Source organism: Carcharhinus amblyrhynchos, chromosome 19 (genome assembly GCF_965287045.1).
Source record: "Carcharhinus amblyrhynchos chromosome 19, sCarAmb.v2.hapA, whole genome shotgun sequence".
Classification (NCBI taxonomy): domain Eukaryota; kingdom Metazoa; phylum Chordata; class Chondrichthyes; order Carcharhiniformes; family Carcharhinidae; genus Carcharhinus; species Carcharhinus amblyrhynchos.
In genome coordinates this window covers 18707011-18734311 of record NC_137342.1, presented here as the reverse complement: position 1 = coordinate 18734311, position 27301 = coordinate 18707011, and the positions used below count along the sequence as shown (strand labels likewise).

Below are 27301 nucleotides of genomic sequence, written 5' to 3'. Positions count from 1 at the left end.
GCGGGGCAGTAAAATTCAGGCTGTTGGCTCTATTCTCTCTCCACAGATGTGGTCAGACTTGCTGAAATTTTCCAGCATTTTCTGCTTGTTTCAGATTCCAGCATCCGCAGTATTTTGCCTTTAGGCTATAAGTAACAGGCAGCTGTGCAGCAAAAAAAAACTCACCGAACAACGCTTACCTAAACAACATCAGCTAGTTTGTTTTTGTGTGCCGAATATTGCTTAGTTTCCTTCCTCGGCTAACGTTATAAAAACACTTTGGTACCGTGCATAAATTAAACAACGTGATGACTTCGAGGAATTATGTTTTTGTCGTAAAGGGTGAGCTCACAGGGAAGGGAGTGTTATTAACCATTTACAATCAGGGCGAGGAGCTTGTAGCGTCCCGGGTTCTGGCCTCTTGGTAACAAAGGGCGGAGAAGTGTTGGTCCTGAGGCGGCCGCTGGTGCCCCCCCCCCCCCCACCCCTCCTCCTGAATTTGGTCAGCGGTTTCCTCGGAAGTTTCAGCCCAGATCTTCCTTTTGGGAGAAAGCGCAGGAAACTTTAGCTTCACGCAGAAACCAGCGGGAAGAATGTCCGGTGAAGTGAAGCAGAGGAAGAGAAGCGCCGCTGGCGGCAGGCAGAGCGATGGAGCGAGAGAGGCGGCGGCGGCGGCTGCTGCCAGAGGGAAGGTGCGGGAGGAAGAGGAGGCGGAGGGCCGGCCGCTGGCGCTGAGGAACGTGCTCTGTTTGCTCTCGCTGCTCGCCAGCGCGGGACTCGCCGGGTAAGGAGGAGGCGGCGGGATTCTCCGGGCTCCCACACTGAATTCAGCGGCCTCTCACTTGGAGGAATTTTCCGGTCTTTCAATTTGGGAGGGAGGAGATTTTCCGGTCTCTCACTTCGGGGGGGGGGGGGGGGGGGAGATTTTCCGGTCTCACTTCGTTGGGGGGGGGATTTTCCGGTCTCTGACTTTGGGAGGGGGTATTCTCCGGCATCTCACACTGGGGGGGAAGAGGGGTCTCCGGCCTCCACCAGCGAGAACCCCACAGTTGTGGGCGAGGTGGGAGAATTCGTGTGCCCCCCCCCCGGGGTGAGACCGGGGTATTCGGGGGCCGTGATTGAAGTGTGTCAGACTGACTGTCTGCTTCGGGAGAGTTTAGTTTACAAGACGTTGAAGGAACGGAAAATTTTTTTTTAAGAAACAAAAGTTTTTGTCAAGTTTCGCACCAACTCCAGAGAATCGGGACGGGACTGTAAGTTTTAGCCGCTCCGACAGCACAGTTGAGTTGAAAGGACTTTGTGTTCTTGTTTAAAAACCCGGCCGGGAACATGGCTGTGATTTTTCTGCTAATTGACAGGATTTGAGCTCCAGACAGGTTTCCTGTAAATCAGTTTAGTCCCGTCCGGTGTCGTGTGGAACACCCCCCCGCAAAACCCACACACCGGATAGCTTTCACTGAATCCCTGTCCCCGAAATGTGAAAAATGAGTGGAATCCATACCGAGGGGGAAATGCCGCACGCTTCAAAATCTCTGTAAACGCCTCCTGTGAAAGGAGCTCCCGGCACGTTTGTGGACGTGGAATTTCCACCTCATTTGTGAGGCTGCTGCCGGGAAGCCTCGGAATGTGATACGCTCCTCCCCCCACTTTCACATATACTTAATTCCCCCCCCCCCCAACACACAGGCGCACAATCTCCTTCCCCCAACACCCCCCACCCCACTCACATACACAAAAAACCTCCCCCACCCCCTTCCAGCCTGGGTCCTGTAAATTCTGCTTTTTGGTAGAGTCCAGTTGATGACAAAACCTTTGGGATGGATACATTTAAGAAACACCCTGTTTTTTGCAGTGTTTTTCTGTGTGTTAATTGAACATCCGCTTACTAGTCCCACACAGTCTTTCAAACTGATGCAGGCTTGATTGGATTGTGAGACTTGACAAAGTAAAGAAATCCCCCCCCTCCCCCGTCAGCTTCCTCAGCTCCTCCACCACCCCCACAAGTCAGGCAGTATTTGTGGAGAAAGAAGCAGAGTTAGTCAATCTCCATGGCTGGACACCCTTTCTCCAAACAACAACGTTACCTCTGATTCTCTCACCCCAGATGCTGCCAGACCTGATGAGTATTTCCAGTGTTGGTTTACATTCCTTTTTTTTACCCCCCTGGCAATTAAGAGGTTGTGGAGCAAGTAACTAATTGAGAACAACAACACACTTGTTGGATGCCAGGGAAGTGGCTTCCTTGCCAAAGTTGGTGTTGAACTGTTGGGTTCCAATGACTGGCGTAAAGACAACAATGGTTTATTCAGTACTCTGAGCAACTCTACCCATATTCCAGTGAGGTAAATAGCCATGTCATCATGTGAGCACTCTGTCCACACCTCCTTATTTTAGTTGGGACAACTGATGGTATTGACATGTGATAGTCAATGTGAACAATAATTGTGTGCCAACCATTTTATAATATACAGATTGAGCAGGATAACAAAACGTAACTATTTATGTAGGGTAAAACACAGATTAAATTGTTGTATCTGGTGCATAGCCCATCATGTCTCTTTCCCTATCTTCCCCCTTTCTGTTTAAAAGAAAAACGACAAAGGCAGTTGTAGACTAAACATAGTCTTGGAACCTCATGTTTAGTTTGGTCATATGTCCTGAGGGTGTAATTATGTCAGTTGGTTATGAGTAGATGTTCTCAGGCTGATGTTCACAGTGTGGGATGATCTGGGGTGTTCCAGTAAGTACAGAGCTTGCTGCGTAGGTGTCTAGAAAAGCCTCCATTTCCATTGGTGTAGGAGACCTGTATTGTTGGCAGGATGGCTGGGTACTGTGGCCTTTGCTGGTGCTGGTTCCCATATTTGTAAAGATGATGATGCTGCGATTTTGTACCTAGTTGGTGCAGTCTGAGATAAAACGTAACTGTTCGGTTGCGGGTTGTGACTCTGCAACAACTTGTGGTTGTGTGTGGTCTGGATCCTGACTGTTTGACCATATTCTGTGGGCGTTGTATTCATAGTGCTTTTTCGCTCTTGGTTGACATTCTATAAGGGCACCACTTGCATTGGTATGGAGTTGGGCCTCAAAAGAGCCTTGACAGTGGGAATTTTGGTCCTGGTGTGCCTAAAAAATGGTCCCTGTGCTGATGAGGGTAGACCTAGTCTTGGAACTGTTTCACAGGCAGAGAAGTGTAGCATAGTAATCGGTATGATCCTGGGCACATTTCTCTAGAAGATGTTTAGCTGAGAATACGGCCCATTCCACCAGACCATTGGACAGTGGCTATAGGGAGCTGCTGATGATGTTCTCAAAAAATCCATGTGCATGCAAATTTCTAAGTTCGGTGGAGCAGGATGGGTAAAGTGCTTGATCATGACTGTGTTACCCTTTATTTTTGATAGGTAGTTGAGTCCACTCAAAGTCAACGTTGCTTACCATTTCTTTCGAAGATGTCAGGTACTGTAAGGGACCATGGGAGGCCTCGGACCTTTTATAGCTGCAGTGGTTCTTTTGTTTGATGCATCTTGAGTCCAGTGCTTGGTGTACATCTGGAGATTTCCCTCCCAGGTTGGCGCACATTTATAGTGATGTATAGTGATTCTGTTGTATAGTGTATTTGGTTGCTTACAACCCTGGGTGCCCTTGGTGAAGTTGCTAATGTGTGCTACCTCTGAAGAGAAATAAGGATGACAAATCCATCTTGCGTGGTTAACGTGGAACTCGTGGGGAAACATTTTTGAGGAATCGTACTAGCCCCTCGTGATAATGTTGTGCCGTTGTGTGCAAGTGATGTCATCTTTGAGTTCCTGGATTCTGTGAGAGGACAGCACCTTATAGTCATGATGTCTGTATCCCCTTCACAATTTGCCTTGTCTGAAGGGGCAGGAAGGTTCTGGAAAGGGCATCAGCCAAGTATGGCTCCTCACTGCGTCAGTAGATGACAGAAATTGTAGCATTGCAGCGCGAAGAAGCCTTTTTAGAATAGTTGAGTGGCTGATCAGTTTCAACACTTGCAGGGTGAAATCATGCAATTTCTGACAAGGCAGAAACTGGAGTAAGGAGTTCCTTTTCGATCTGTACTTAGTGAGTCTCAGTGTCAGTGAGGGCCCTTGATGCAAAGGCCTGGTCTGCCATTATGGTTGCAGACTGTGCCAAGTCTGTACTGAGGGGCATCTGCTGACAGGAGTATGGGTGCTCAAACATCAAACTATTGTAGCACTGATGGGACCGAGAGTGCCTATTTGCAAGTTTTGAAAAGCACTGTGTGGTGCTCTTGCCTGCACCATTTGATGTCCTGGTGGAGGAGCTGGCGAAGTGGTGAGGTGACCTCACTGTAACATGGGATGAACTTAGAAAAATAGTTTGTCATACTAAGGAAGCACTGCAAAATGTGCTTGTCCATGTGAATGGCTATCTGTCATATAGCCGTTTTCTCCTCTGGATCCTCCTCTTGCCATCGGCTGTGAGTAAGTGACCCATGCAGGGAACCAAGTTGACCCTGCATCTGCACTTAGCAGGGTTCAGCTTTAGCTATCTAGTTCTGAATCTGTCCAGGATGAGATGATGATATGCTCCCAGACCACAATGTAATTAACAGTAATTTCACGGGATTGGCCTGCAAAGAATTGCTCCATGGACCTTTGGAAGACACGCTGCCAGTAGTGATCCCATTGGGCCTACAAAGAAAACAACATTTGCCCACTGGAGACATGGATGTGATAAACTTCAAGGATTCTTTGTCTCATGCAATTTGTTTCCAGAATGCTGTCTTAGCATTGGCCATGTCTGCTATCACCTGATCCACTGTCTTCCGAAGGTGAAGAGGTCTGAGGAGCACCTCACCGAGTTGATGCAAATCCTGACCATGCCATCTTTCTTTACAGCATCTACCATTGCTGAAACCCATTCTGTGGCTTCATCCATGGGGGTTATGATTCCCAGTGTCATCATTCAATGCAGCTTACGGACTACTCTGCGTCATGACTATTGGTACTCTTCTTGGGATAAATTGGCAGTACTGAGTCATCTAGTCTTGTGGTAGATTACTGGTAGCTTACCAATGACTCCATAGTTGAAGAGGTCTTTGTACTCATTTTTGGGACCTGGTATTGCAGAGCATGTTCCTCTGGACCACGTTGGAAGAGCTCCAATGTGATGCTGTCCCAAAGACCTAACAGTGGCCTTATATTCAGGTCAGCAGTGTGAAACTTGAAGCAGCCTTGTGTGCAATGGAGAATGGCCACACATTCTATGCGGATGGCTTGTTTGCTAGAGGCCATGTGCTCCACCAGCATTTTGGGGTCTGGTGCTGCATAAGGTTCTAGTTCCTTTAGAATTTGCCTGAGCAATGCATTACACCATGTTCCAGTATCAATCTTTACCTTCTGTTTTGCCTTGCTGCAGATCATGTTGAGGCTGGTGAAGATCTCACTCTTTCCTGACACAGTAGAGTATTGTTGGCAATGCAGTGATCTGATTGTTCTGGCTGAGCTCTGGTTCATTCACCTTACTAATGCTCCTACACTTGGAGGACTGACTGGCTGCAATGTGACTGGTGCCAAAGCAAGGCTGCTATAGTTTTGATTAGCAGCATTTTGCATAATGATTCCACTTGCCACATTCCACATTGCCCTTACAATATGCCAAACATGCTGTTTGTTTTGAGGATGATGGCCACTGCAGTTGGACAGGGCATGCCTGTCTTGTACTGCAAACGCTTCTGTTTCCTAGATAAATTCCTAGCTGCTTTATTTTCAGATTGTTCATTTAGCATGCAAGTTAATTGGTTGTAGCTCATAAAATAAGGATTTATTGAATTCAATTCAAACACGGCTGTTTGTAGTGTTAAATCATTCCCTTGCAGCAGCTGCTTGTGGACAAGATCACTGTGGACCCTGCAGACTATTTGATCCTTGACCAACTCATTGGTAAGGGTGCCAAATTCATCTTTTTGCCAAGATTTTCGAGGACTGAAACTTTCTGGTCATTCATGCCGGTATAATCTTCTGGTCCCACCATGGTGCACCCCTTGTTGTGGGTTTCCCAGTAGCTTCAATGGGAAGTCCCGTTGACAGCAGCAGGCCAGAGGATCCTGCTGTCAGCCGATGGCCCACCACCTACTGCCAACAAGAAAAATGATGTGGGGAGGCTAGAGAATCTCATCCATTGTTTCCTTTTATCTTTTGGTTTGTAGAGTTAAACGCATGCCTCTTGAGTATTATGCTTGTCACTGACAGGTAAATATTTGCAAACTGTAGAAAGATTATTTCAGGGTTTGCTTTCTTCTCCATTTGAAAGACAAATGATTCAAACTTCTCAACAGCCTTGGGGTCCACTCGATGTAGTGAAGTGTAAGTTTGTCCAATTTTTGATTTGTCCACTGCTTTGGCACTGCAATAAATGTGCAACTCCTTTTAAAACTTGGCCCAGTTGTCTGCAGTGTTTCTGCTGAACAAAAGTGGATCTATGTGGCAAAGCCCTCAAGCCATGCTGCCAACTCCTGACACCATGTAGAAGCTGGGTTGCAATGACTGGTGACCAAGAACTTAGTACTTTGTTGTTGTTTTGTGAGTGCACTTGCATGCTTTACTCTGCCATCACTCTGGGGAGAATGCCTGTGCTTCTGTCGTGTGACTTTTTAAGTATCCATATCATCAGATGACCACTTGGTCTACAGTTGGAGCTATGCTGCAGTCCATTGTACGTTTAGGTCCTCATTGCCACTTCGTGGGTGTGTGACAATTTATTAATATCAATGTTTTTCTTTGCAAAAATTCAAGAGGTACAGAGCTTGTATTTCCCTCCATCCTATTGATGTGTATCTAACAGCTTAACCTTTGAAGGTTTTAAAAATCTAATCAGCTGGATGATTTTAATTATTTGGTTTTTGCTTGCTGTTGACTGAAAGCTGCCAGTACAGAACTGTGAATAAGTTCAACATTGTGAAACTTATCTCTTTTTTCTGCAGGCTCATGTACCAGCAGTCAGCTAGGTTTGCTGAAGTGGAGCAGAAGTACCAGCAACTCTACATGAAAACTGTAGCAGCCCAGGCACTGGAAGATGAAATTAACAAAGTTTCAAAAAAGGTAAATGCAATAAAGTACCCGTCTTAAAAAGTTTAGCAAAAAAAAGGATATTAGACCAAACATGAATTCTTTTTTTAATTGCTTATGTTTCAGTTAAGAGACAGTGCTCAATATTCACTGAGCACTATGGATTTGGTCCTGCGTTGGTAATCCAAAATTTCTGATATCAAATCTTGACCAATTTTGAATTGAATTCAATAAATCTTTACTTTATGAGCTACAATCAGAAGTTGCCACCAAAGTTTCTGGATTGTTATACTGGTCGTTTAAGGCAGAAAACTTGCTGTCCATTCCTAACTCCAGTTCTACAGTCTGTACTTGACGTAAGTACCCTCTGAAGCAGTCCGTTCAACACAAGAAATCATCCACACCCTTTGTGTGGCACGTAAGATTGGAAAGTGGTTATGGCCCAAATCAAAGAAGTCAATGAAGAAGCTGATGAAGAATCCTGCAGATTAACACCTTATTTCTCTTTGTAGAAAGTATGAATACTATTGTTTCAATTCAATTTAAGTGCCTTGCTATTGTAATTTTTCCAAGAAGTGTGTCTATTATTAATAGTATCCTGACAAAATTGTATAAATCTTGAAGAAATGATGTCTATTCTAGATGCAAAATCTTAGGCGAGAATGTTATGGCTGTGCATGCCAGCAGGATTTTCCCATCCCACTGCAGTGAATGGAGATTTGGCTGGGTGCCAAATTCTCTGACCTCAGAGCAGCAGGACCATGGCGTGAATGGCCGGTGAGATCTCGCCCTTAGATTTTCACCATACCTTCTTTTTTAAACCTCCCAGTAATATCTCAAAACACTTCATCTCCAATAAATTACTTTCAAGTTTAATGATTATTGTATGTGCATGACCAAAGATCTACAAATAAAGATCAATAAATCATTTGGCAGGCTTGAAATTCTTTTTTGAAGGTGATTAATTTGAGACGGTGGCCGGGATTCTCAACCACACCTGTGGCTGGGATTTTCCAGTCCCGCTGCTGAGCACCAAATTCTCCGTTCTTGCTGGCAGAGGGGGCAAGGTGTCCAACGTTGTAGAATTCCGGCCAGTATCTTTGCTGAATATTTCATTTTATGTTTTGGTTAATTGAATTTTAAAACAACAGTACATTTGATACAACACAATGCAAGGTGTGTAACCTAGCTGTGGTTTTGTAGAGATGTTGACATGATTATAAAAGATGAAGGCTTAGTGCTTAAGGATATGTGAAAACATTGCAAAAAGAAGAATTGGTTAGATTGAACCTGGGGGGGGGGGGGGGGGGGGTGTGTGTGTGTGTGTGTGTGTGTGTGTGTGTAACAATCCATATACAACTCTGATACTGCGTTAACCTCTCCCAGACTAATTTAATTTGCTGGTAGTGGAGATTATATAATAAGATGATTATGCCAGTAGGAGTCAGTTGTTAGTGTTGATATATTCAGACCTGTCCAATTAGAATTACCATTTTAGGAACAGGGGGAGACCACTCAGCCCATCGAGCCTGTTCCACCGTTTAATTTTACGCCATGGCTGATCTGTGGCCTAATTCCATACACCTGCCTTTAATTTTTGTTAAGCAAAGGTATCACAGATGTAAAGATAGCAACTGATCTAGCATCAATTACCTTTGTGGAAGCGAGATCCAAACCTCTATCACCCTTACTGTGTGTAGAAGCTATCCACTTTGGGAGCAAATATAGAAAGACAGATTATTACTTGAGTGGGTGTAAATTTAGAGAAGTGGATACTCAGCGAGACCTTGATGCCCTTGTGCATCCACCACCAGCAAATTAGTCTGCGAGAGGTTAACGCAGTATCAGAGTTGTATATGGATTGTTCGACACTCACACTCTCACTCTCGCTCTCACACTCACACACAGGTTCAATCTAACCAATTCTTCTTTTTGCAATATTTTCACATATCCTTAAGCACTAAGCTTAAGTGTGCAGGTACAGCAGACAGAAAAGGCAGCAAATGGTATGTTGGCCTTCACAGTGAGAGGATTTGAGCATAAGGAACAGGAATATATTACCGCCATTGTATAGAGCATTGGTGAGGCCATTCCTGGAGCATTGTGTGTTGTTTTGGTGTTATCTGAAGAAGGATGTCCTTGCTATAAAAGGAGTACAGCAAAGGTTTATCAGGCTGATTCCTGGGATGACAGGTCTGTCACGTGAGAGACTAAGTCAGTTAGGATTATATAGAATTTTATAAATTTCTATGAGATTCCCTCTCACTCTTCTAAACTCCAGAGGGAATCTCATAGAAATTTATAAAATTCTAACTAGTTTAGACTGGGTAGATTCAGAAATAATGTTCCCAGTGATGGGGGAGTTCAGAACTAAGGGTCATAGTTTGAGGATAAGGAGTAAATTTTTTAGAACTAAAGTGAGAATTTTCACCCAGAGGGTTGTGAATGTGTGGAATTCACTATCAAATATAACCAAATATGGTTGAAGCCAAAATGTTGTCTGCTTTCAAAAAGAAATTAGATATAGCTCTTGGGGCTAAAGGGATATGGGGGGAAGGGAGAAATCAGGATATTGAATTTGATCAGCCATTATCATGGTGAAGCAGGCTCGAAGGGCTGAGTGGCCTACTCCTGCTTCTAGTTTTTATGATTCTAAGTGCTTCCTAACAATTGTCTCAAATCAGGATAGGGGATCAGGATATTGAATTTGATCCCCTAATCAACTGTCCTGGCTTGAGACAATTCACACCTCTTTAACAGTGCTTAACCCTCTCTCCACTCACATTGTCTGCACCTGTAAAGACTTGATTACCTGCTAAGACTCACATTCCAACCATTATGTTGTAATTGAGTTTGTGTCTATATATGCCTTGTTTGTGAAACAAATCCTGCACTCACCTGATGAAGGGGCAGCACTCCAAAAGCTTGTGCTACCAAATAAACCTGTTGGACTTTAACCTGGCGTTGTGAGACTACTTACTGATAACCATGACTCCGTTGTCATGGGTTTCCTCCGGGTGCTCCAGTTTCCTCCCACAGTCCAAAGATGTGTGGGTTAGGTTGATTGGCCATTGTAAAGTTGCCCCTTAGTGTTCTAAGATGCTTAGGTTAGAGGGATTAGTGGGTAAAATATGTAGGGATATGGGGGTAGGGCCTGTGTGGGACTGTGGTCAGTGCAGACTCGATGGGCTGAAGGGCCTCTTTCTGCACTGTAGGGTTCTATGATTGTCAATTGTCAGAAAAACCCATCTGGTTCACAAATGTACCTCTAGGGAAGGAAATCTGCCGCCCTTACCCACTCTGGCCTACGTGTAACTCCAGAGCCACAACAATGTAGTTGACTCTGAATTGCCCTTAGGCAACTAGGGATGGGCAATAAATGCTGGCCAGATAGCGACATCCATGTCCCATGAATGAATTAAGAAAAAGATTGTATAATCTGCCCTCATAACTAAACCACTGATATCCAGGTAAAATTCTTAAGTTGCGCTGCGCTCACTCTAGTATATCCTTCCTAAGGTGTGATCCTAGATCTGCTCTCAATACTTCAAGTGGGGTCTAACCCAGGTTTTGTTGCAGCGTAATGTTTGTGTCCTTATATGCCAATCCTCTAGATATAAAGACTAGCATTCCATTAGCCACCTTGATTAATTTCTGCACCTGTTTGGGCAATTTAATGATCTATGCACTTGGATTCCCCAGGTCTCTTTGGACATCCACTGTATTTAACTTCATGCAAACTAGAAAGTACCCTGAGATCTATCCTTTTCAGTCCAAAATGAGTAACCTCATACTTGCTTAGATTGAAATCGACATCTGCCACAGTTCTGCTCATTCACTTAGTCTATCATTACCCCTTTGTGCTATCATCTACACTGACCACAATGCCAGCTAATTTTGTGTCATCAGCAGATTTAAACAGATGACTTTCTATATCCTTATCCAAGTCATTAGTAAGTGCTGTGAATGATTCCGGACTCTAACATACATTCCTATCACTAGTCACATCCTGCCAACTTGAGTACCTACCCATTATCCCTACCTGCCACTCAGCCAATTTCCCAGCCATGTTAGTAATTTGCCCTTAATTCCATGGGCTTCTACCTTTGTTAACAGTCTTTTTATGTGAGACTTTATTAAAGGCCTTCTGGAATTCCGTGTAAATGACATCCATAGACATTCCCTGTCCGCCATCTTAGTCATCTCTTCAAAAAATTCAATAAGGTTTATTAGGCATGAACCACCTGTCATGAATCTGATTAACTGAAGATTTTCAAGATGTTCAGTTACCTTAACCTTGATTGTAGACTTCCAGCAATTTCCTCACCACAGATGTTACGCTAACTGGCCTGTAATTCCCTGGATATTCTCTTTTGCCCTTCCCAGTAGACTGAATACCCACTGTTTACATCCATAATCTTTGAACCCTTTAGTGCCTTTAGCGGCATCCAAAATTTTCACAATGGTTTGAATGAGCCCTGACATGATTTTGGTGGGAACCTTGGGAGAAGTGGAGAAGCAGTGCAAACAATCACTTATGTGTTTCAACAAGGATTATGACATGGTTTAAGTGGGAGTTTAGGAAAATTGAGCAGAAATTCTACTCTTTTTTTTCTCCATTTCTTTTTGAAAAAGTGGTAACCAAAACAGCATTAATTACTTTGACAAGGGTCTGTTGCACATATCTGTTCATCTGTAGTGACCAAAGAGACATCTGCTGTGTAATTTAATCAGTTCATGTTACTGGCAGGAACATTTCATCCTTTGGCAATACATGTTGCAAGTCTAGGTCAATACTGAAACTTTGGAAATTGACCAATACATGCAAGACTTCTCATCAATAGCGTGGAAGTGTAAAATATCTGTCTAATCTCCAGTTTGCTTCAGTATAATTCATTTAACTCTTGCTATATAATGGATGAAAGCAAGCACATTCTCCCTTTGATAGAAATGTATATTTGCATTTACCTAGAATAATCTCAGGTAATTGACACTCCATTTGTCAGAAAAGCTGAAGCAATCCACACTTCTTGAAAAAAGCCTCTGCTTCACTGCTGATAAAGACTTTGGCAGGGGGTGAAATTTCAGGTTCTCCTGATCTGCTGTAACTTTGGAAGATGTTTGGAAACTCCAGGTAGATATGTAACTGTGACTTCTGCTGAAGTTATGGAAAGCAATTGGTAGAACCCAGTTAGGAATTTTGCAGTAATAGATCTTTCACAGAATCTACAGTACAGAAGGAGGCCACTTGGCCCATCAAGCTTGCACTGTCAATAATCCCACCCAGGTTCCATTCTGTAGCCTCACATATTTATAGTCCTAATTCCCCTGACACTGAGGGGCAATTCATCATGGCCAACCAACCCAATCTGCACATCTTTGGGCTGTGGGAGGAAACCAGAGCACCCGGAGGAAACCCACACAGACACAGGGAGAATGTGCAAATTCCACACAGTCCCTGAGGTTGAAATTGAACCCAGGTCCCGGGTGTAGCGCAGCAGCAGTGCTAACCACTGTGCCACCCTTGGGAGAGCTAAGCTCAATCCTAGGCCCAACAAAGGCAATCATCTCTTCTTTGCTTGAGTTAGTCTAATGAATTTGCCCGTAATGTCTTTTGCTTGTTCAGTCACCAGAAGACTAACTTATAGTATTCACCTTCAGTTTTAGGAATAGTGCTGCTTAAAAAAGGGTTCAATCCCATTAACTATAAATTCTGCTTTATTCTTTCCAGTGCAATGATAATTTTCCCGAATGCTAACTTTTTGACTCTGGTTTTGGCTAATGCGAGATCCTCAACAAGGTACTAATACTTTATAAGCCAATGGTTTGAAACATTTCAAGTCATATGTCATATAAATGAATGCTTTGGCTTTGAATTTTTTTGACTTGCAATGTGTATATAATGCAAGATTGTTCTCACAGAAGGCAAGGAATTTATTCCTGATTTTTGATCAGAAGAGAGTGAGCCTTGTGGTGTTTCTGCAGTATCTCATGTTGAGAGATTCTTGCTGGCAAGAAGAATTAGATGATTCACCAACCATACCTGTAAACTGTTAATTGGCAGTTACCTTCATAATTTTCATGTCACACTTCTAACTGCAAAGTCCAGCTACCTTTCATGATTACCATTGACAACTAGTCAACCTTTTTCAAAATGCCCTTCTCAAACTGCCATGGCTGTAAGGACTGCAACATTTAATTAGACCTGCATTCTATTGGTCAATGTTTCTAAATCGCATATTTATTTCTGAGACAAAATAATGAAAGAGTTCCTTTGATTGAAACTTTCAGGGACATCACAAATCCTTTCAATCGAACATGGTATTTTGATTTGTTTACTTTTCCTCTGCTATAAATACACTCATTATCTGCCAATATGCAATCAAATTACTAATCCTGCAGAAGTACATGTCTGTTTGCATTTTCATAAAACATAATTGATTGGCTTGCTTTGACCATGGATATCATGCGATAATATTGATTGTTACCTGAAAAGCTAGCTCTTGGAATTATTTTTCAGACAATCAAGGACAAGCCTTTTGATGTCATCTCCACCATCCAAATGGATGGTGGGGTTGAAGAATAAATAATACTAACTAATATCTCTTTTTTCAAAAAAGTAGAAATCAGTAGCAAGCTTTATTCATTCTATGTGTGTGTTTGCATATATAGCATGGTTTTCTCTATACAGATATAATCTACGAATATAATCCTTTCATGCACCAAGAAGGATGAGACACTTGGTCATCAAGGGTAATTAATGAAGATAAAGATGTAAAGTAGTTTTACATAGAGTAAAGTTCCTTCTAATCTGCCCTGAAAATGTGCTACAACCTTAGAGGACCAACAATCATTTATCTTTTTCCAGCATTTGCTATTTCATTCATATGAGTGAGTTCGCCAATTTAGTGCCAATGAATGTTTGCATTGGGGCACACTTGTTCGGTGGGCTACTGCCTACTAGGAATTTTATTGAATTTATCCAAATCCATTTCCTAATGGATTGCTACAGCTAGCAGACAAAAAAGGCTTCCTTTCAATTGGTCTGGGCTGAATTCAGTGTCAGGTCCCATAGTTGAAAGATCAGTACCTAATACATTGTACCACATTAACAATCGTATTTATTTTTGTCGTGTAAGGTTAATGTTTGGGTGATAAAACTAACCATAACCTTTGCTAATTTTCTTTTACAGTAACTATACTGTACCATTAGTGTTTGTATGTGCCTCAGGTCTAAGTTTGAATCTTTAAAAATGACAGGTTGGGGAATCTGGAATTCCACTGCACACAACAATGTTACAAATTGGTTTTCCAGTTAACACAGTAGGTTACTTTATTAAATGTCAAACTATTTGCCATTAAGGATTTTGTGAGCATTGGCTTCTCTTCTACTTTAGGCCAATGCTTACAACATCTTGTACGATTCTTTTCCTACTGTTTGCTGCAATATGAATGATACTTGGTGTACACATTAATTGGCCACACAACTTTTGATAAATACTACACTCTTGAATTATTTTCAATAAAGTGAAGCCCTTTAAAAAATTGTTCCAGAGAAATTGTAGCTCACGTCATTTGCTTTTATGCTTGAGACCCCTCCTCCCCGGGTTTAATAATTGGTTAACGTGTAGAATAGGTGCCAACTCTGCCACATGTTTTCTGGTTTCTTATGTGACATCATGGAAAGTCTTTAGTAGCATATTTACAGGCTGGCACCAAAGGCATAAGCAGTGTGTTCATTCCTGTATGTGCACACAACTCGGGCAGCCTCTGGCCTGCTTTTACCCCTTCCTGTTCTCCCATCATCTATTTGAAGGCCTTTGTGGAAGCTGACCTAAATTGGAGTTCGAAACACTGATGAACTGCTTCTTGAGGAGTAGGGGGGTGTGGGGTGGTGGTGATGAACTGTTTCTTGGGGAAGGGGGGAGGGCAACAGGTTCCCTCGGTTCACTGGAAGTATTAACACAAGGTGCAATTTCTGATGTTTCTGGATTCTGGTGTACATTCTGTGTGTTGCCCATTCTTCTGTGCCTTTAAAATGAGCCTAAGCAAACTTCTAGGGCAATGTCTGGAATAAAGCTTTTTTTTCAAAAAAAAGTATGCAGATTAGCGATGTGTATTTACTATTTATTTCTGACATTGGTCAAAACTTCATTGATGATTAAGTAGCTCTGCCCCTGTTTTGTGTTGTGGATACAGCTGGAATCGTCAGAAGAAGTTCTGCAGAAAGCACTGTCATCAAATTCGGTCATGACCCTCTTTGAACAGGAGATGTCAGAGCTCCGTAGCAGTATGACTAGCTTACAGGATAAAGAACAAGCGATAGCAAGAAAAATGCAGAATGTCAATAAGAACTTCCAAAATATTTCAGACACCTGGAAACAAAGCTTAAATGAAATACACAGTGAGATTGCAAACTTGAAATCTGAATCAAAGAGCATGCATAACAAAATATCATCAGAAATTAATACAGTTGAACGAGGCGTGAAGGATCTCACTGAAAAGATGAATGATTTAGAAGTGAGTACCATAAGAAATACAAACGCAATCAAGCAACAAGAGGAGGAGGATTTAGGTGGCCTTGAGAAGCAGGCAAATTGGAATACGAGAACCATTGAGAGATTAGCCGAGCAACAGATCAATTTGATTTCAAAGGATAGAGAGTTAATGGAAAAACTGACTGAGTATGAACCTAAACTTGAAGAATGTCACAAGCATCTTCCTTCAATTGATGAGAGTGTCCATTCTATCCTTAAGGTTTCCAGTGACCTCATCAGCACTGAGAAGAAAATAGATCACATGACAGTCCAGATATTTAACTTGGAGGACAATATGCTAAAAGTCATAACTGAGATACTAAATATAAAAAAAGAGCTGGAAATGTTACTATCTGATCATGCCATTTAAAAGTAAATAATCTGAATGCCACAAAAGTTGTAATGGAACATAATAAAACTAGAAGAAAAAAGGGAAGCGTCCTGAAGAAGCATTCTACAATTAAAGTCAATACTCTATACTGCGTGCACAAGCGTTATTGAACAGTGAACGTGCATGAGGCACAGTTTTGATGCTTTCTAGCTTTGATTTTGAGGAAAGCAAAGTTCCCTTGGTGAAAACTTAATCATCCACGTCAAAAGCTGGTTATTGGGCTTCAACTGCTGGTGAAAGAAATGACAGGAAATTTCCAACTTCTGCGCGATGAGCACCATTGGTAGTGGCGCAAGGCGAAAGATTTCATTGGACTAATACAAAACTGCAGTGGAAAGCTTGTTGAAAATTAGTCTTTGTAAAGCTTTTAAAAAGTTACAGGTGAGTTGAGATTTTTGGGTTGATCTTACAAAGACAAACCCTTTAATATTTTTCTCACTCTGTATATAACTATGGTCTAGCATTTAGAATCAACACGATTAACACTTTTATGCATGTACCGCACAGCATTTTATCTAAAATTAGATGGAAGTACAAATTGCTGTTCTGGCTCCATTCCAAGGTGAGAGGCATGGGAACAGTACAATTTGTAATTTTCAAAACATAAATAGATCATAATGTTTGTTTTCTGCCTTTTTTTTGTAAATTGATCATTTTAAGCCAGTGATAATATTCCATTGAATGAAGCATTGACAGCAATTTGAAGGATATGAGTAGTGCCTAGCAATGTGTATGTGTCTTTGTGTGTGAAGGTAACCTAACCCTTCAGGGATTGAAGTTGGAATCTTCCAAATTTTTTAAATTCGCGGGACCATTTCTGGGTCAGTTTTGTTTGGCAGTGTGCTTTATGGCATAATGTGGAAGCTGGCAGCTGGACACCAGGCCCAATCAGATATCCGTCCCAATTAGGGAAGGCTGATTGGAAGGGGTTCCAGAGGTGGGAGCTCTAGTGCTGAAGTGCTGCCCACTTCACTTCAAGGGCGGGCAACAACTCTTACTGAGGCCCAAGAAGCAGTAATGTCAGGGAAGCACTGGAGCCACCAACAGCATCAGTGTCTGAGACACAAGGCCCATTGTGATTAGAGATATCTGTTATGAATTGAGGAAAATTAAGATTAAAAATGAAATTGGGATGAAATATAAAGGAAGATTGACGAGGACAACTGTTTGATGTGCGAATTAGCGAGAAAAGCAAGTGTTTACCAATGTAACAAGGGGAGCAAAATGAGGTTTAGAAGAGGTGCTTTCAATGTGGAGAGATAAGGGAAATGGCATTTGTGCTAAAAGCTGGGTCCACATGGTGGGTAACAGCAAAGGGAAAGAATGATAACTTCTAGCACAGTAACTGGGGAAAGGGACATAGTAAAAGCACCTACTATCATAGCCAGGCCTAGCTGCAGAAAACAGTCTCCCCTGAAAACAAATTATTGTCAAAAGGTGGCTGGTTAAAATCCCAAAACTCGAACAGAGATGATTACACCTTCACTGAGACTGAAGATAGTTTTCCCAAATGTGAGTAAACTACCTGGACATGGTAACTAGCTACTGATTTATGGCAGAGTTGTATAATATTGGATGTTTTTTGGGAAAAGGGGCATCTCATAGATAGCTGGGAACAAAAGAATAATTTGATGCAAGATTGTGTGTGTGTGTGTGTGTGTGTGTGTGTGTGTGTGTGTGTGTGTGTGTGTGTGTGTGTAGCCATCCATTAAGTGTAGTGTTGCAGTGTATTATAATCCTTATATGTTAATAAATATTTTTTATTAATTGATCTCAAAATGGCTGGACTATTCTTGTGGTTTGTGTGTCTTTTCTCACTGAATACCGAATTGAAAATGTACACCAGTAAGATTGGGTGTTCCATGTTGCCCTTCTAGGTTTTGGGATATCCTCGCATTTAACACCAGTGAGGTTCTTAAGGTATTTATTTACAAATTCCACACTCAATGACAAAGCTGTGAGATGGAGAGTCAGCCGCCTTGCCATTTTCTGCTGGTATCCGTTAAATTTCAATCACGAGTTACGTGTCCTGCACCTCCCACTGAGTAATCGCCTCCGTTTACGGGCTGCATACGCAGCAGGGGGTATGCATAATTGCTGAATCGTCCAGGTCTTGCTGCATATGGGCATAGATGCTTCAGTATTGACAAGAGTTGCAAATATTACAGTTATCAGCAAACATCACCACTTCTGACCTTATGGAGTGAAGGTCATTGGGGCTAGGATTCTGTGAATGAATACGTAACAATGTAAGGATACAAAAACATATTGCAATCAAACACCATACGAGTTCTAAATTAGGACAATTATTTTTAATAGGGAGAAATATACGATAGCAAGCTGGAGAAAGTGTATTGGCAACTGGGAATATTATATAATTGGTAGACAGTAACCAGTTTTGTGAGGTATATAATGGCATCCTACCCTGTGTGTATACCAGATGGTGTGGTGATTGTAAGAGTCATACCCTAAGTAACTACTGGAACAGTTACTCAATTCAGCAAACCCTAAGCAAGCATTGGATTTTAATTGAATTTGCATGATATATTTGCAACAACAGGCCACATTAACACTAAAGCTATTGTATAGTTTTTTGCAACTTGTAATAATAGTACCTATCAGTCTGTTTATGACCTGTAAACCTTCTGCAAGTCAGTTGTGTCTGTCAAAATAAAGTTTATTTATTAGACACAAGCAAGGCTTGCACTAACATTGTAATGAAGTTACTGCAAAATTCCCCTCGTCTATGGTGTCTGTTCAGGTAAATGCACCTAACTAGCACATTTTTCAGACTGTGGGAGGAAACCGGAGCACCCAGAGGGAACCCATGCAGACCTGGGGAGAATGTGCAAACTTCATACAGACAGTGGCCCAAGCTGGGAATTGAACCCAGGTCCCTGGTGCTGTGATGCAGCAGTGCTAAGCACCGTGCGATCCTACATTCATTCTGGATTGATTACCTGAAGGATAGTTATTTCTGTTAGTTATCCCTGATACTGTCATAACAGCTTATTCAATATTAGCCAGGTAGAGCTGTCTAGAGAAGTTTATGTAGGTATTATCATCCAGTTTTCACAGGACTGCATTCTATTGTCACTGTACCACATTCCCACAAGTAACATTGGATCAGTTTTTCAGAACAATTTATTTTAGCGAGACCAAAGCAAAATTTGAAATTCTCTTTTTGAGAAATCTGAAGGAAACCAACCATCTCGCTACACAATGGAGAAAAAGGACATCTAACAGAAATGACTATCCCGAATATCTCACAATTAGAAATCTTCAGTACCTAAAGATTCATTTCTGCAACACATTCAGACTCTGCAGCATAAGCATGTAGATGGCAGTTGTAAAGGTGCGGAAGGGTTCCCTGAACAGGAAAGACAGGAATGTGGAGAAGTTGTAGTAGTCCAAACAGCAGTCAAAAGCTGTGAAATTCATCATTGTACGGCAAGCATTTAAGTATTTTATTTACACTGAATCTCAATGGTTGTTTTCATCTTATTTCAATATTGCATATTTTTATATCAAATCAGGTAGTCTCTTAAGTACACCACCATACAGAATAATAGATTTTTTTTTCAAAGCTATGTTATTTAAAGATAAAATTCAAGTAACATTTCTTCAGAAGTCAGAAATATCAATTAGTTTTTCCCATTGCAAAACAAGAATGAATCTTCATGTTCAACTTCTGTTCAGGAGATTTACTAATTACAACCACAGATAGTCTCTACTGACTGCAAGGAAATGTAGAATTGCAGGTATAATCGGCAACACACTTGTATCGAGGAGGAACTGAACCAAATCAGGTCCTGGTCTCAGAACGCAGTGCAGACAAAACAGATGCACCAGGTGAAGCTCTATGGTGGATTCCTCCAGCCCCAAATTCCTGATCCTGCATGCCACCATGATTATTATTGCATTGATGGGTATTCTACATACTGCACTTAATCCCTGCACCGTGCTGCAGAGTTGGAATTGCAGAATTTTAGATGCAGGAACTTGCAATTGAACACAGCTCTCAAAACTTGAGAGACTTCAGCAATTAACTGAGTAACCATGGGAACTGAATGAATAGTCAGCAGTGGAAAGGCTATCTATGAAAGCTAAGAGAAACTATACATTCTTTCCCGTAGATGAGAAAAGTCCCTTTTTGATACATTGAGAGAGGAAATGAAATGTAAAATTTACTGAGTGTTACTCCCCAGCGGGAGCACAAAGTCTGGCTCTTGCCAATGCCAGGCTGCTAATACAAATGCTATATTCATTCTTGAGATTAAGCAAAATCCATTTGTGAGAACATAAGAACATAAGAAATAGGAGCAGGAGTAGGCCATCCAGCCCTTTGAGCCTGCCCCGCCATTCAATAAGATCATGGCTGATCTGTTGCTGCTCAGTTCCACTTTCCCGCCCTCTCCCCATAACCCTTAATGAGAATGCAGCATTTGGAAACATTTTATGCCTCAACATACTGCACATAATTTCATGACTCTTACATGCTGCATGGAATTTGAGTGAAATTTGTCACTACTTTCATACAAACCAACAACAATTAAACATTGAGAAGACCAATGTGTAGATTGTGCCATGAGAATCCTTGGTGGTGCTACCTAAAATTTATTTTGTAAATGCCGAACAGGTGGAAAAATGGGAGAAATTGCACCATTTTTGTCAGTGAGCCACGAGTTGCAATCTTATGGTGCTTAAATTTATAGGGTGGGTGGGAGACTGAGCTCACCAGTTAAGCCAGCCACAGAGCTCTTGGGGCGCTACTGCACAGGTGCCCTGATCTCCCAGTGAACTGGGAACTCTCTACCCTCCTCCCCAGACTTTAGGATAGCCACTCACACGATCATTCCTTGTACTGGTCTCCACACCCACCCCCCCCACCGCGCTGTGATCACTCCCTGTGCCGGTCTCTACCCGAACCATCCACCCCCTGCCAACCATCACACCTGCAGAGTTCCACCTCTCCTGACCACCCCCTTGCAGAGCTCCCCTTTCCCTCCCCAATCACCACCTCTGCAGAGCTCTCCCATGTCATTAAACTCACCACTATTCATGCTCCACCCCCACAAGCTTAACCCGTTTGGCACTGCCCTGGCACACTTATGGTGCATTGTGGGCAGTGCCAGGTTGGCATTGCCCCATAGGCACTGTCCGGCCATGCCACCGACCACCTGGGGGCTTCAATGATGAGTAGTGCCAGAGCTCATGAAAATGCAGCTGCTCCCGTGTTTACATCATGTGATCCCCCCCTCTCTTCTTCTTCCCCCCCGACCCATTTTCAATTTAATCTTGGTTGGTTAAGTTTCTGGGCCTCACAAATCAGGTGGCTAAAGAATGGGGCAGACACACTGTTGGGTGTAGGAGATAAGTGTCTTTCCACTTACCTGCTGGATTCAGAATACTGGATACATTAGTGCCCAGCAATCAGAAGCCTTCAACACTTCCAGCCTCTCTCCCCCATCCCCACTAACCCTTTCAATCTTACCTCCAACATCTTTAAATGTGTTATAATGATATAAAAGGCTCCAATTGCTTATAAGGACTTGTGCAAATTTATTGTGTATTCATTTACTATCCTAGGCGCGCAAGCATATATACATGAAAAGAAAGCTTGAGAATATCAGAGCTGCAGGGCTGTGGTGTGTGCTTTGTTCCAGGTGAAAGTGAAACTGAGACTGGATCACATGAGACTTAAGTGATGACATGCTGCTTTCTCTTAAAGGCATTTTACAACAACAGCTCCCTCCCCATCCCAGTACGGCTTCATTCTCTTTCATGAGGCTTCAGATTTCCCCCTCCCCACTCATGAAAAATCCTTCTATATGCACCTGCTCTGGCCTCCCATTTCCTTTGTGGCCTGTGACCTTTCCTGATCAAGCCTACAATTTGGATCCAGGCTTTGATTTTTCACCACTGGCTCCCCTCCTCTCCTACCACTCTTATTCATCAATTACCCAGGACCTGCATTCCCCCAATCAACCCTTTGGTCTGGCTGCCTTGGTGGCAAACAGAGACAAAAAGTGTTCATTGGGGGCCTGCCATTAAATTAAGCAGGATCTGAGGGAAACCAAATTTTTCCAGATATACCAACCTCAAATCAGCAGCAACCCGCTCCCAGCCCCTATGTTAGTAACCTTGACATCTACATTGAGATGAAGTTAAGTTATTAGTGTCACAAGTAAGCTCACATTAACACTGCAAAGAAGTTACTGTGAAAATCCCCTAGTTGTGACACTCCAGTGCCTGTACAGTTACACTCAGGGAGAATTTAGCAGGCAGAATGCACCTAACCAGCACATCTTTCAGCCGCTGGGAGGAAACAGGAGCACCCGGACGAAACCCATACAGACACAGGGAGAACATGCAGACTGTGCACAGACAGTGACCCAAGCCAGGAATTGAATCCGTGTCCCTGGCAACGTGAGGCAGCAGTGCTAACTGCTGTGCTACCATGCCGCCCCTATGAAAGAGCCAGATTTGGTGGCCTTATCTTGGGAACATAGCTGATAGTCTCCTAAAATCTGAAATAAAATAGGTTTCTAGAAGTTTCTCCAGTTTTTCTACCCATGCTTCTGCTCTTGTGTGTTTTTCCCCTGCTTGTCCTCTTTGTTCTGATCCTGTGCTGTTCAGTTTTACATTTCTTTCAATTTGAATGTAGAGTTACACCTAGAATAATACCTTGTTTGTTCTCTCCACAGATGCTGTTGACCTTTTTTGCTTCCAGTGCTTCGTGTTTTAGTACCTTTGTAAACAATGTTATGTAAAAATGCTCTGGGTGACATTTACGCACCCATACAAGACATCAAACATTTCTCAAAATGTAACAGATTGTGATGTTTCAAGCTTAACACAAAATTAATTCTGCAGCGCGTATTTTCTTTATTTTCTTCATTCCTCTCAGTCTCTGACAAAGCTTTGTTTAATTTCCATTCCTAATTACCTGACTTTTGCTCGGCCAATTCACCGTGCAGAGAGCGCACGATGGCATTGCTGCCTCACGGTGCCAGGGACCCGGGTTCAATTCTGACCTTGGGTGACTATCTATGTGGAGTTTGCACATTCTCCCCATGTCTGCATAGGTTTCCTCCCACAGCCCAAAGATGTGCAGGATAGGTGGATTGGGCATGCTAAATTGCCTCTTAATGTCCAAAAATGTGTTGGTTAGGTGGATTCAATGTGTGAGGTTATGAAGATAGGTTGGGGATAGGGCCTGAATAAGGTACTCTGTCAGAGAGAGTTGGTGCAGACTCAATGAGCTGAATGGCAGTGCAGGAATTCTACGATCCTAAGAGGCAGCCACAATAGAGTCACATATAGCCCAGACTGGGTAAGGATGGTAGGTTTCCTTCGGTAAAATACATTCATGAACCACTTGGGTTTTTACAACAGTTCAACAACTTCATGGTCATTTTAATTGATATCAACTTTTTTATTTTCACATTTCCCCATCTCTCTCAAATCATGGTGCACATTTCTTTATTTCAAATCATCTCTTTCTTTCATCTCAGTTCCCGCTGCTACTCTTTGCTGTTTCAATTCCACCTGGTTCCTTCTGCCATTCTTCTAAACCCATTCCCATTCCAAAATGATAAAGTTATTGCCTTCAGGTCACACTTGCAAATCTCTCTTTTGCGCGCATGTTTCAGCCTGATATATTTCTTCAAGTACACTAGAGATAAAAGCAGAAGTAAATCATATGATCTATTGAAACTACTCTGTGGTTCAATACAATCATAGTTAAGCTTGGCCTTTGCAGGAGTTTTTCAGAGAACCATGTATTTTGCTGGCTTCACACAGGAGATTTTCCTTTACTAATACAACTCAGCAAATACAAAGAAATCACTGGAGACAGTAGTTTCTGGTTAAAGATTTACTTTATTGATCCAGGCCTGGTTTCCAACGTGGAGGGAGAACAATTTAAGACAACTCAAATTACTCTAAGTTATCAAGACACTCTGTAATTATACTTCTTCAGAAATCATCTGCCCACTTATCTGTCCATCTTAAATGATGGACCAATCGTGTTGAAGATGATTATTTACCTTGGCCAATTACATTCTACTCTCTGGCAGCATGAGAATTCATTGGTCCATAGAATCCGGAAGCGGCCACTCACTTGTCTCTTAGCAATCTCTATTACATAGCTAATAGAGTTTAAAGGCAACTTGCCCTCTGTCTCTGCATAGCGTTCAAGAGTTTCCATTCTCACTCTGCTCAGCATTTTTTATTAGTAAAAAATGAATTGTCTTATTCATTTGGTATCTGGGAACTATTCTGATAAAAACTATGCTCTGGGGTGGTATTGTTCTTAAAGAATGTGGTTCATCTCACTTTCATCCCATTATGCTTTGGGGCACTCTATTTGTCCAAGGTGTACAGAAGACTTTCAACAATACACACTTAAAATCTCTAATAGTCATTATATGTGTTTTTATGCAACTATACCTTTATAATTCCAAGTACATCATACTTTTTCTGTACTATATTCATTTCTAAATTAGTCTACCCTGATTTTATTAGTCTTTTAGTACCAGTCTACCTTTATTTCCTCTAACAGCGTTCAACACCACTTTCCCCATATCCCTTTGGAGCATGTAAGCAAAATAACAATAATGAAGAAAATTGTGGTACTTAAAGAGTAACCAGAAAATTTTCACCCTGGGATTTTAAAAAGAATTAGAGGAGAACATTTCAAGTGCCATAAATATAATCATCTATTGCTTTGATACTCTGATGAGAGGAGAAAAACAGGGAACTGCAAACATGTTAGCTTAACATTGTTGTCAGGAAATTGCTAGAATTGGTCTTTAAGAATGGGGTAACTGACCATTGAACTGAAAACATTTTATTGATCAGGCCAGGAAATTGGTTAGGTGGCAGGAGACAGAGATTCAGGAGAATGGGTAGATATTGTAATTGGCAGGATGTGACCAGTGGTATCCTGCTAGGATCTATGTTGGACTTCAACTATTCACTGTATTTTCTGAATGATATAGCTGATGAAATAGAATGTAGTCAGGTTTGTCAATGATACAATGGTAATGGCATTGTAAGTACACTTGTGTAGATTGAACCATAAATTATAGAGATGTAACAGATTTACTGAAATAGGCAAAACTGTGACAAATGGATCTCAATGTGGGAAAATGTGAGGTCATCTAATTTGTATGTAAAAAGGATAGATCAGAATATTTTCCAGGTAGTGAAGAGCTGGAAACAGTGGACATGCTAAGAAACTTGCCAGAGATGAGGGGTTGGGGGAGGAGTCCATCTATGGTGATCATTGAAATATCATGGATACAGGAAATAAGCATATAAGATGCTGGCCTTAATAGTTAGAGAGCTAAAGTACAAGGGAGTAGATGTTATGGTATGGCATTATAAAGCTCTGGTTGGACCATACTTGAAATACTGTGATCAGTTCTGGGCAAACATCTTAGGAAGGGTGTATTGGCCTTGAAGGAGTGCAGTATATATTTATGAAGACAATGCCAGAACTCCAAGGAAAGATTACAGAAACTATTGTTTTTTCCTGAGGTTTAGAAGATTAAGGATCTTAATCTTTAGAAGATTAAGTGATTTGATCAAAGTTTTCAAAACATTAGGAGAAACAGATAGAATAACTAGAGAGAAACTATTTCAGTTAGGTATTCTAGGCCTAGACCAAACATTTGAGCCAAACCTTTCAAAAGTGCAATTAAGAAATACATCAATGTGCAAAAGGTGGTAGAAGTTTAGAACTCTCTCAAATGACAATTAATGTAAGATCAATTGTTAATTTTAAATCTGAGATTGATAGACTTTCATCACCTGAGGTAATTAAGAAACATGGAGTTCCATGGAGCTGGTCAGAGACCTGCCATGATTTCCTTGAATGGTGAAACAGACATGAGGGACTGAATGCCTACATCTGTTTTTATGTCACATTTTGGCCTTAGCTTAGTTCTTTAGTCCTACTTACAACTGCTACCTGATGCAGCACTGCAACAATGTAACAAAATTGAGAATACATAAAGAAGCAAAGGTGCCTGGATCTTATAAAATATCACAAGCAAACCAATAATGCACATCTGTTTTGTTTGTCATGTGAGGTTTGTTGACATTCTGTAATCTAAGGGCATTATGACCTAAAGCAGACTCCATTGTGTCATAGATTTACCAAAAAAGGAGTAAGAATCACAATTGGTTTGTTGAGAATTTTATGCACAGTTGATTTGTGATGTTACGGGTAGATATATATCTTAATACTTAGATTTTTATTAGGGTAAATATATAATTAATAATGTGTATGTAATGGAATGACTTCTGTTTTAATGTCAAGTGAAAATGTTTTGAAGTGATAATTCTGTATCAATGATGGCATGTTATGTAAGTAACATTTCACAAAGGCAACTGTATGTTTTGATACCTAATTATTTAGCAGCAGTATACCATTTTTATAACCAAAATGTGTGTTAGCTTGGATCAGATAGCTCTCTTGTCTTGAAAACCAAAGTCCAGAGTTTACGCAGGATTACATAAGCTATATGGCACAGAAACTAGCCATTTGACTCAACCAATCCATACATACCATCGATTATGCTCCACTCCATCTTCCTTCCATCTTTCCTCATCTAAACCTATCATTGTAATCCTCTATGTCTCTCTCCCTCACTTGCTTGCCCAACTTCTCCTTTCATACATCTGTATGTTTCTTCTAAATTCTCATTTGGACTTGTTGGTAACTATCCTATATTGATGATCTGTAGCTGTGCTTTTCCCTACAAGAGGAAACATTCTCTCTGTATCCACTTTATCAAAACCTTTCAAAAAATTAAATACCTCTGTTTGATGCCCCTTCCACCTTCTTATTTCAAGAGAAAAGAGAACCAGCCTGCCAATCCTTTCCTGTTATATGTACTCAATCATTGTAAATCTTTTCTGCACCCTCACCAATGCTTCTAAATACTTTTAACAGTGTGCTGACCATAATTGCAAATGTGATATAACCAGGGTTTGATACAGGTTCAGTATTAATTCCTACTTTTCAATTCTATCACTCTAAAAGTAGTTGAATACTTAGTTTGGTTTTTGATGGGCTTGTTAACCTGTGGCACAACTTTTTGTGCTTGGTGTATTTGTGCATTGAGATCCCTTTGTTCCGCTAGCCCACCAAGACTTGCACCTTGTAAATAAGTGACTCCCTATCTTCCTATTAAAATAGAATACTTTGCATTTATCTGTGTTGAACTTTATTTGACAAATATTTGCCCATTCTGTTGCACGGTGACATAGTGGTTAGCCCTGCTGCCTCACAGCGACAGGGACCCTGGTTCGAATCCTGGCTTGGGTCA

The 27301-nt window shown here is 41.5% G+C and overlaps 1 protein-coding gene across 2 annotated transcripts in view; it reads left to right on the top strand.

Annotated features, from left to right (window-relative positions):
* The first annotated feature begins 471 nt into the window (after positions 1-471).
* ikbip (IKBKB interacting protein) overlaps positions 472-27301 on the top strand; it is a 30709-nt gene continuing 3879 nt past the window's right edge. Inside the window, exons 1-3 of one of the 2 annotated variants that reach the window (XM_080207328.1) lie at positions 472-763; positions 6947-7064; positions 15231-17676. In XM_080207328.1, coding sequence (XP_080063454.1) covers positions 573-763; positions 6947-7064; positions 15231-15938 — 1017 coding nt within the window. In that variant the 5' untranslated portion in view covers positions 472-572 and the 3' untranslated portion in view covers positions 15939-17676. Of the gene's footprint in view, positions 764-6946; positions 7065-15230; positions 17677-27301 lie in introns of those variants that run through there. The other variant, XM_080207327.1, reaches the window with a different exon arrangement.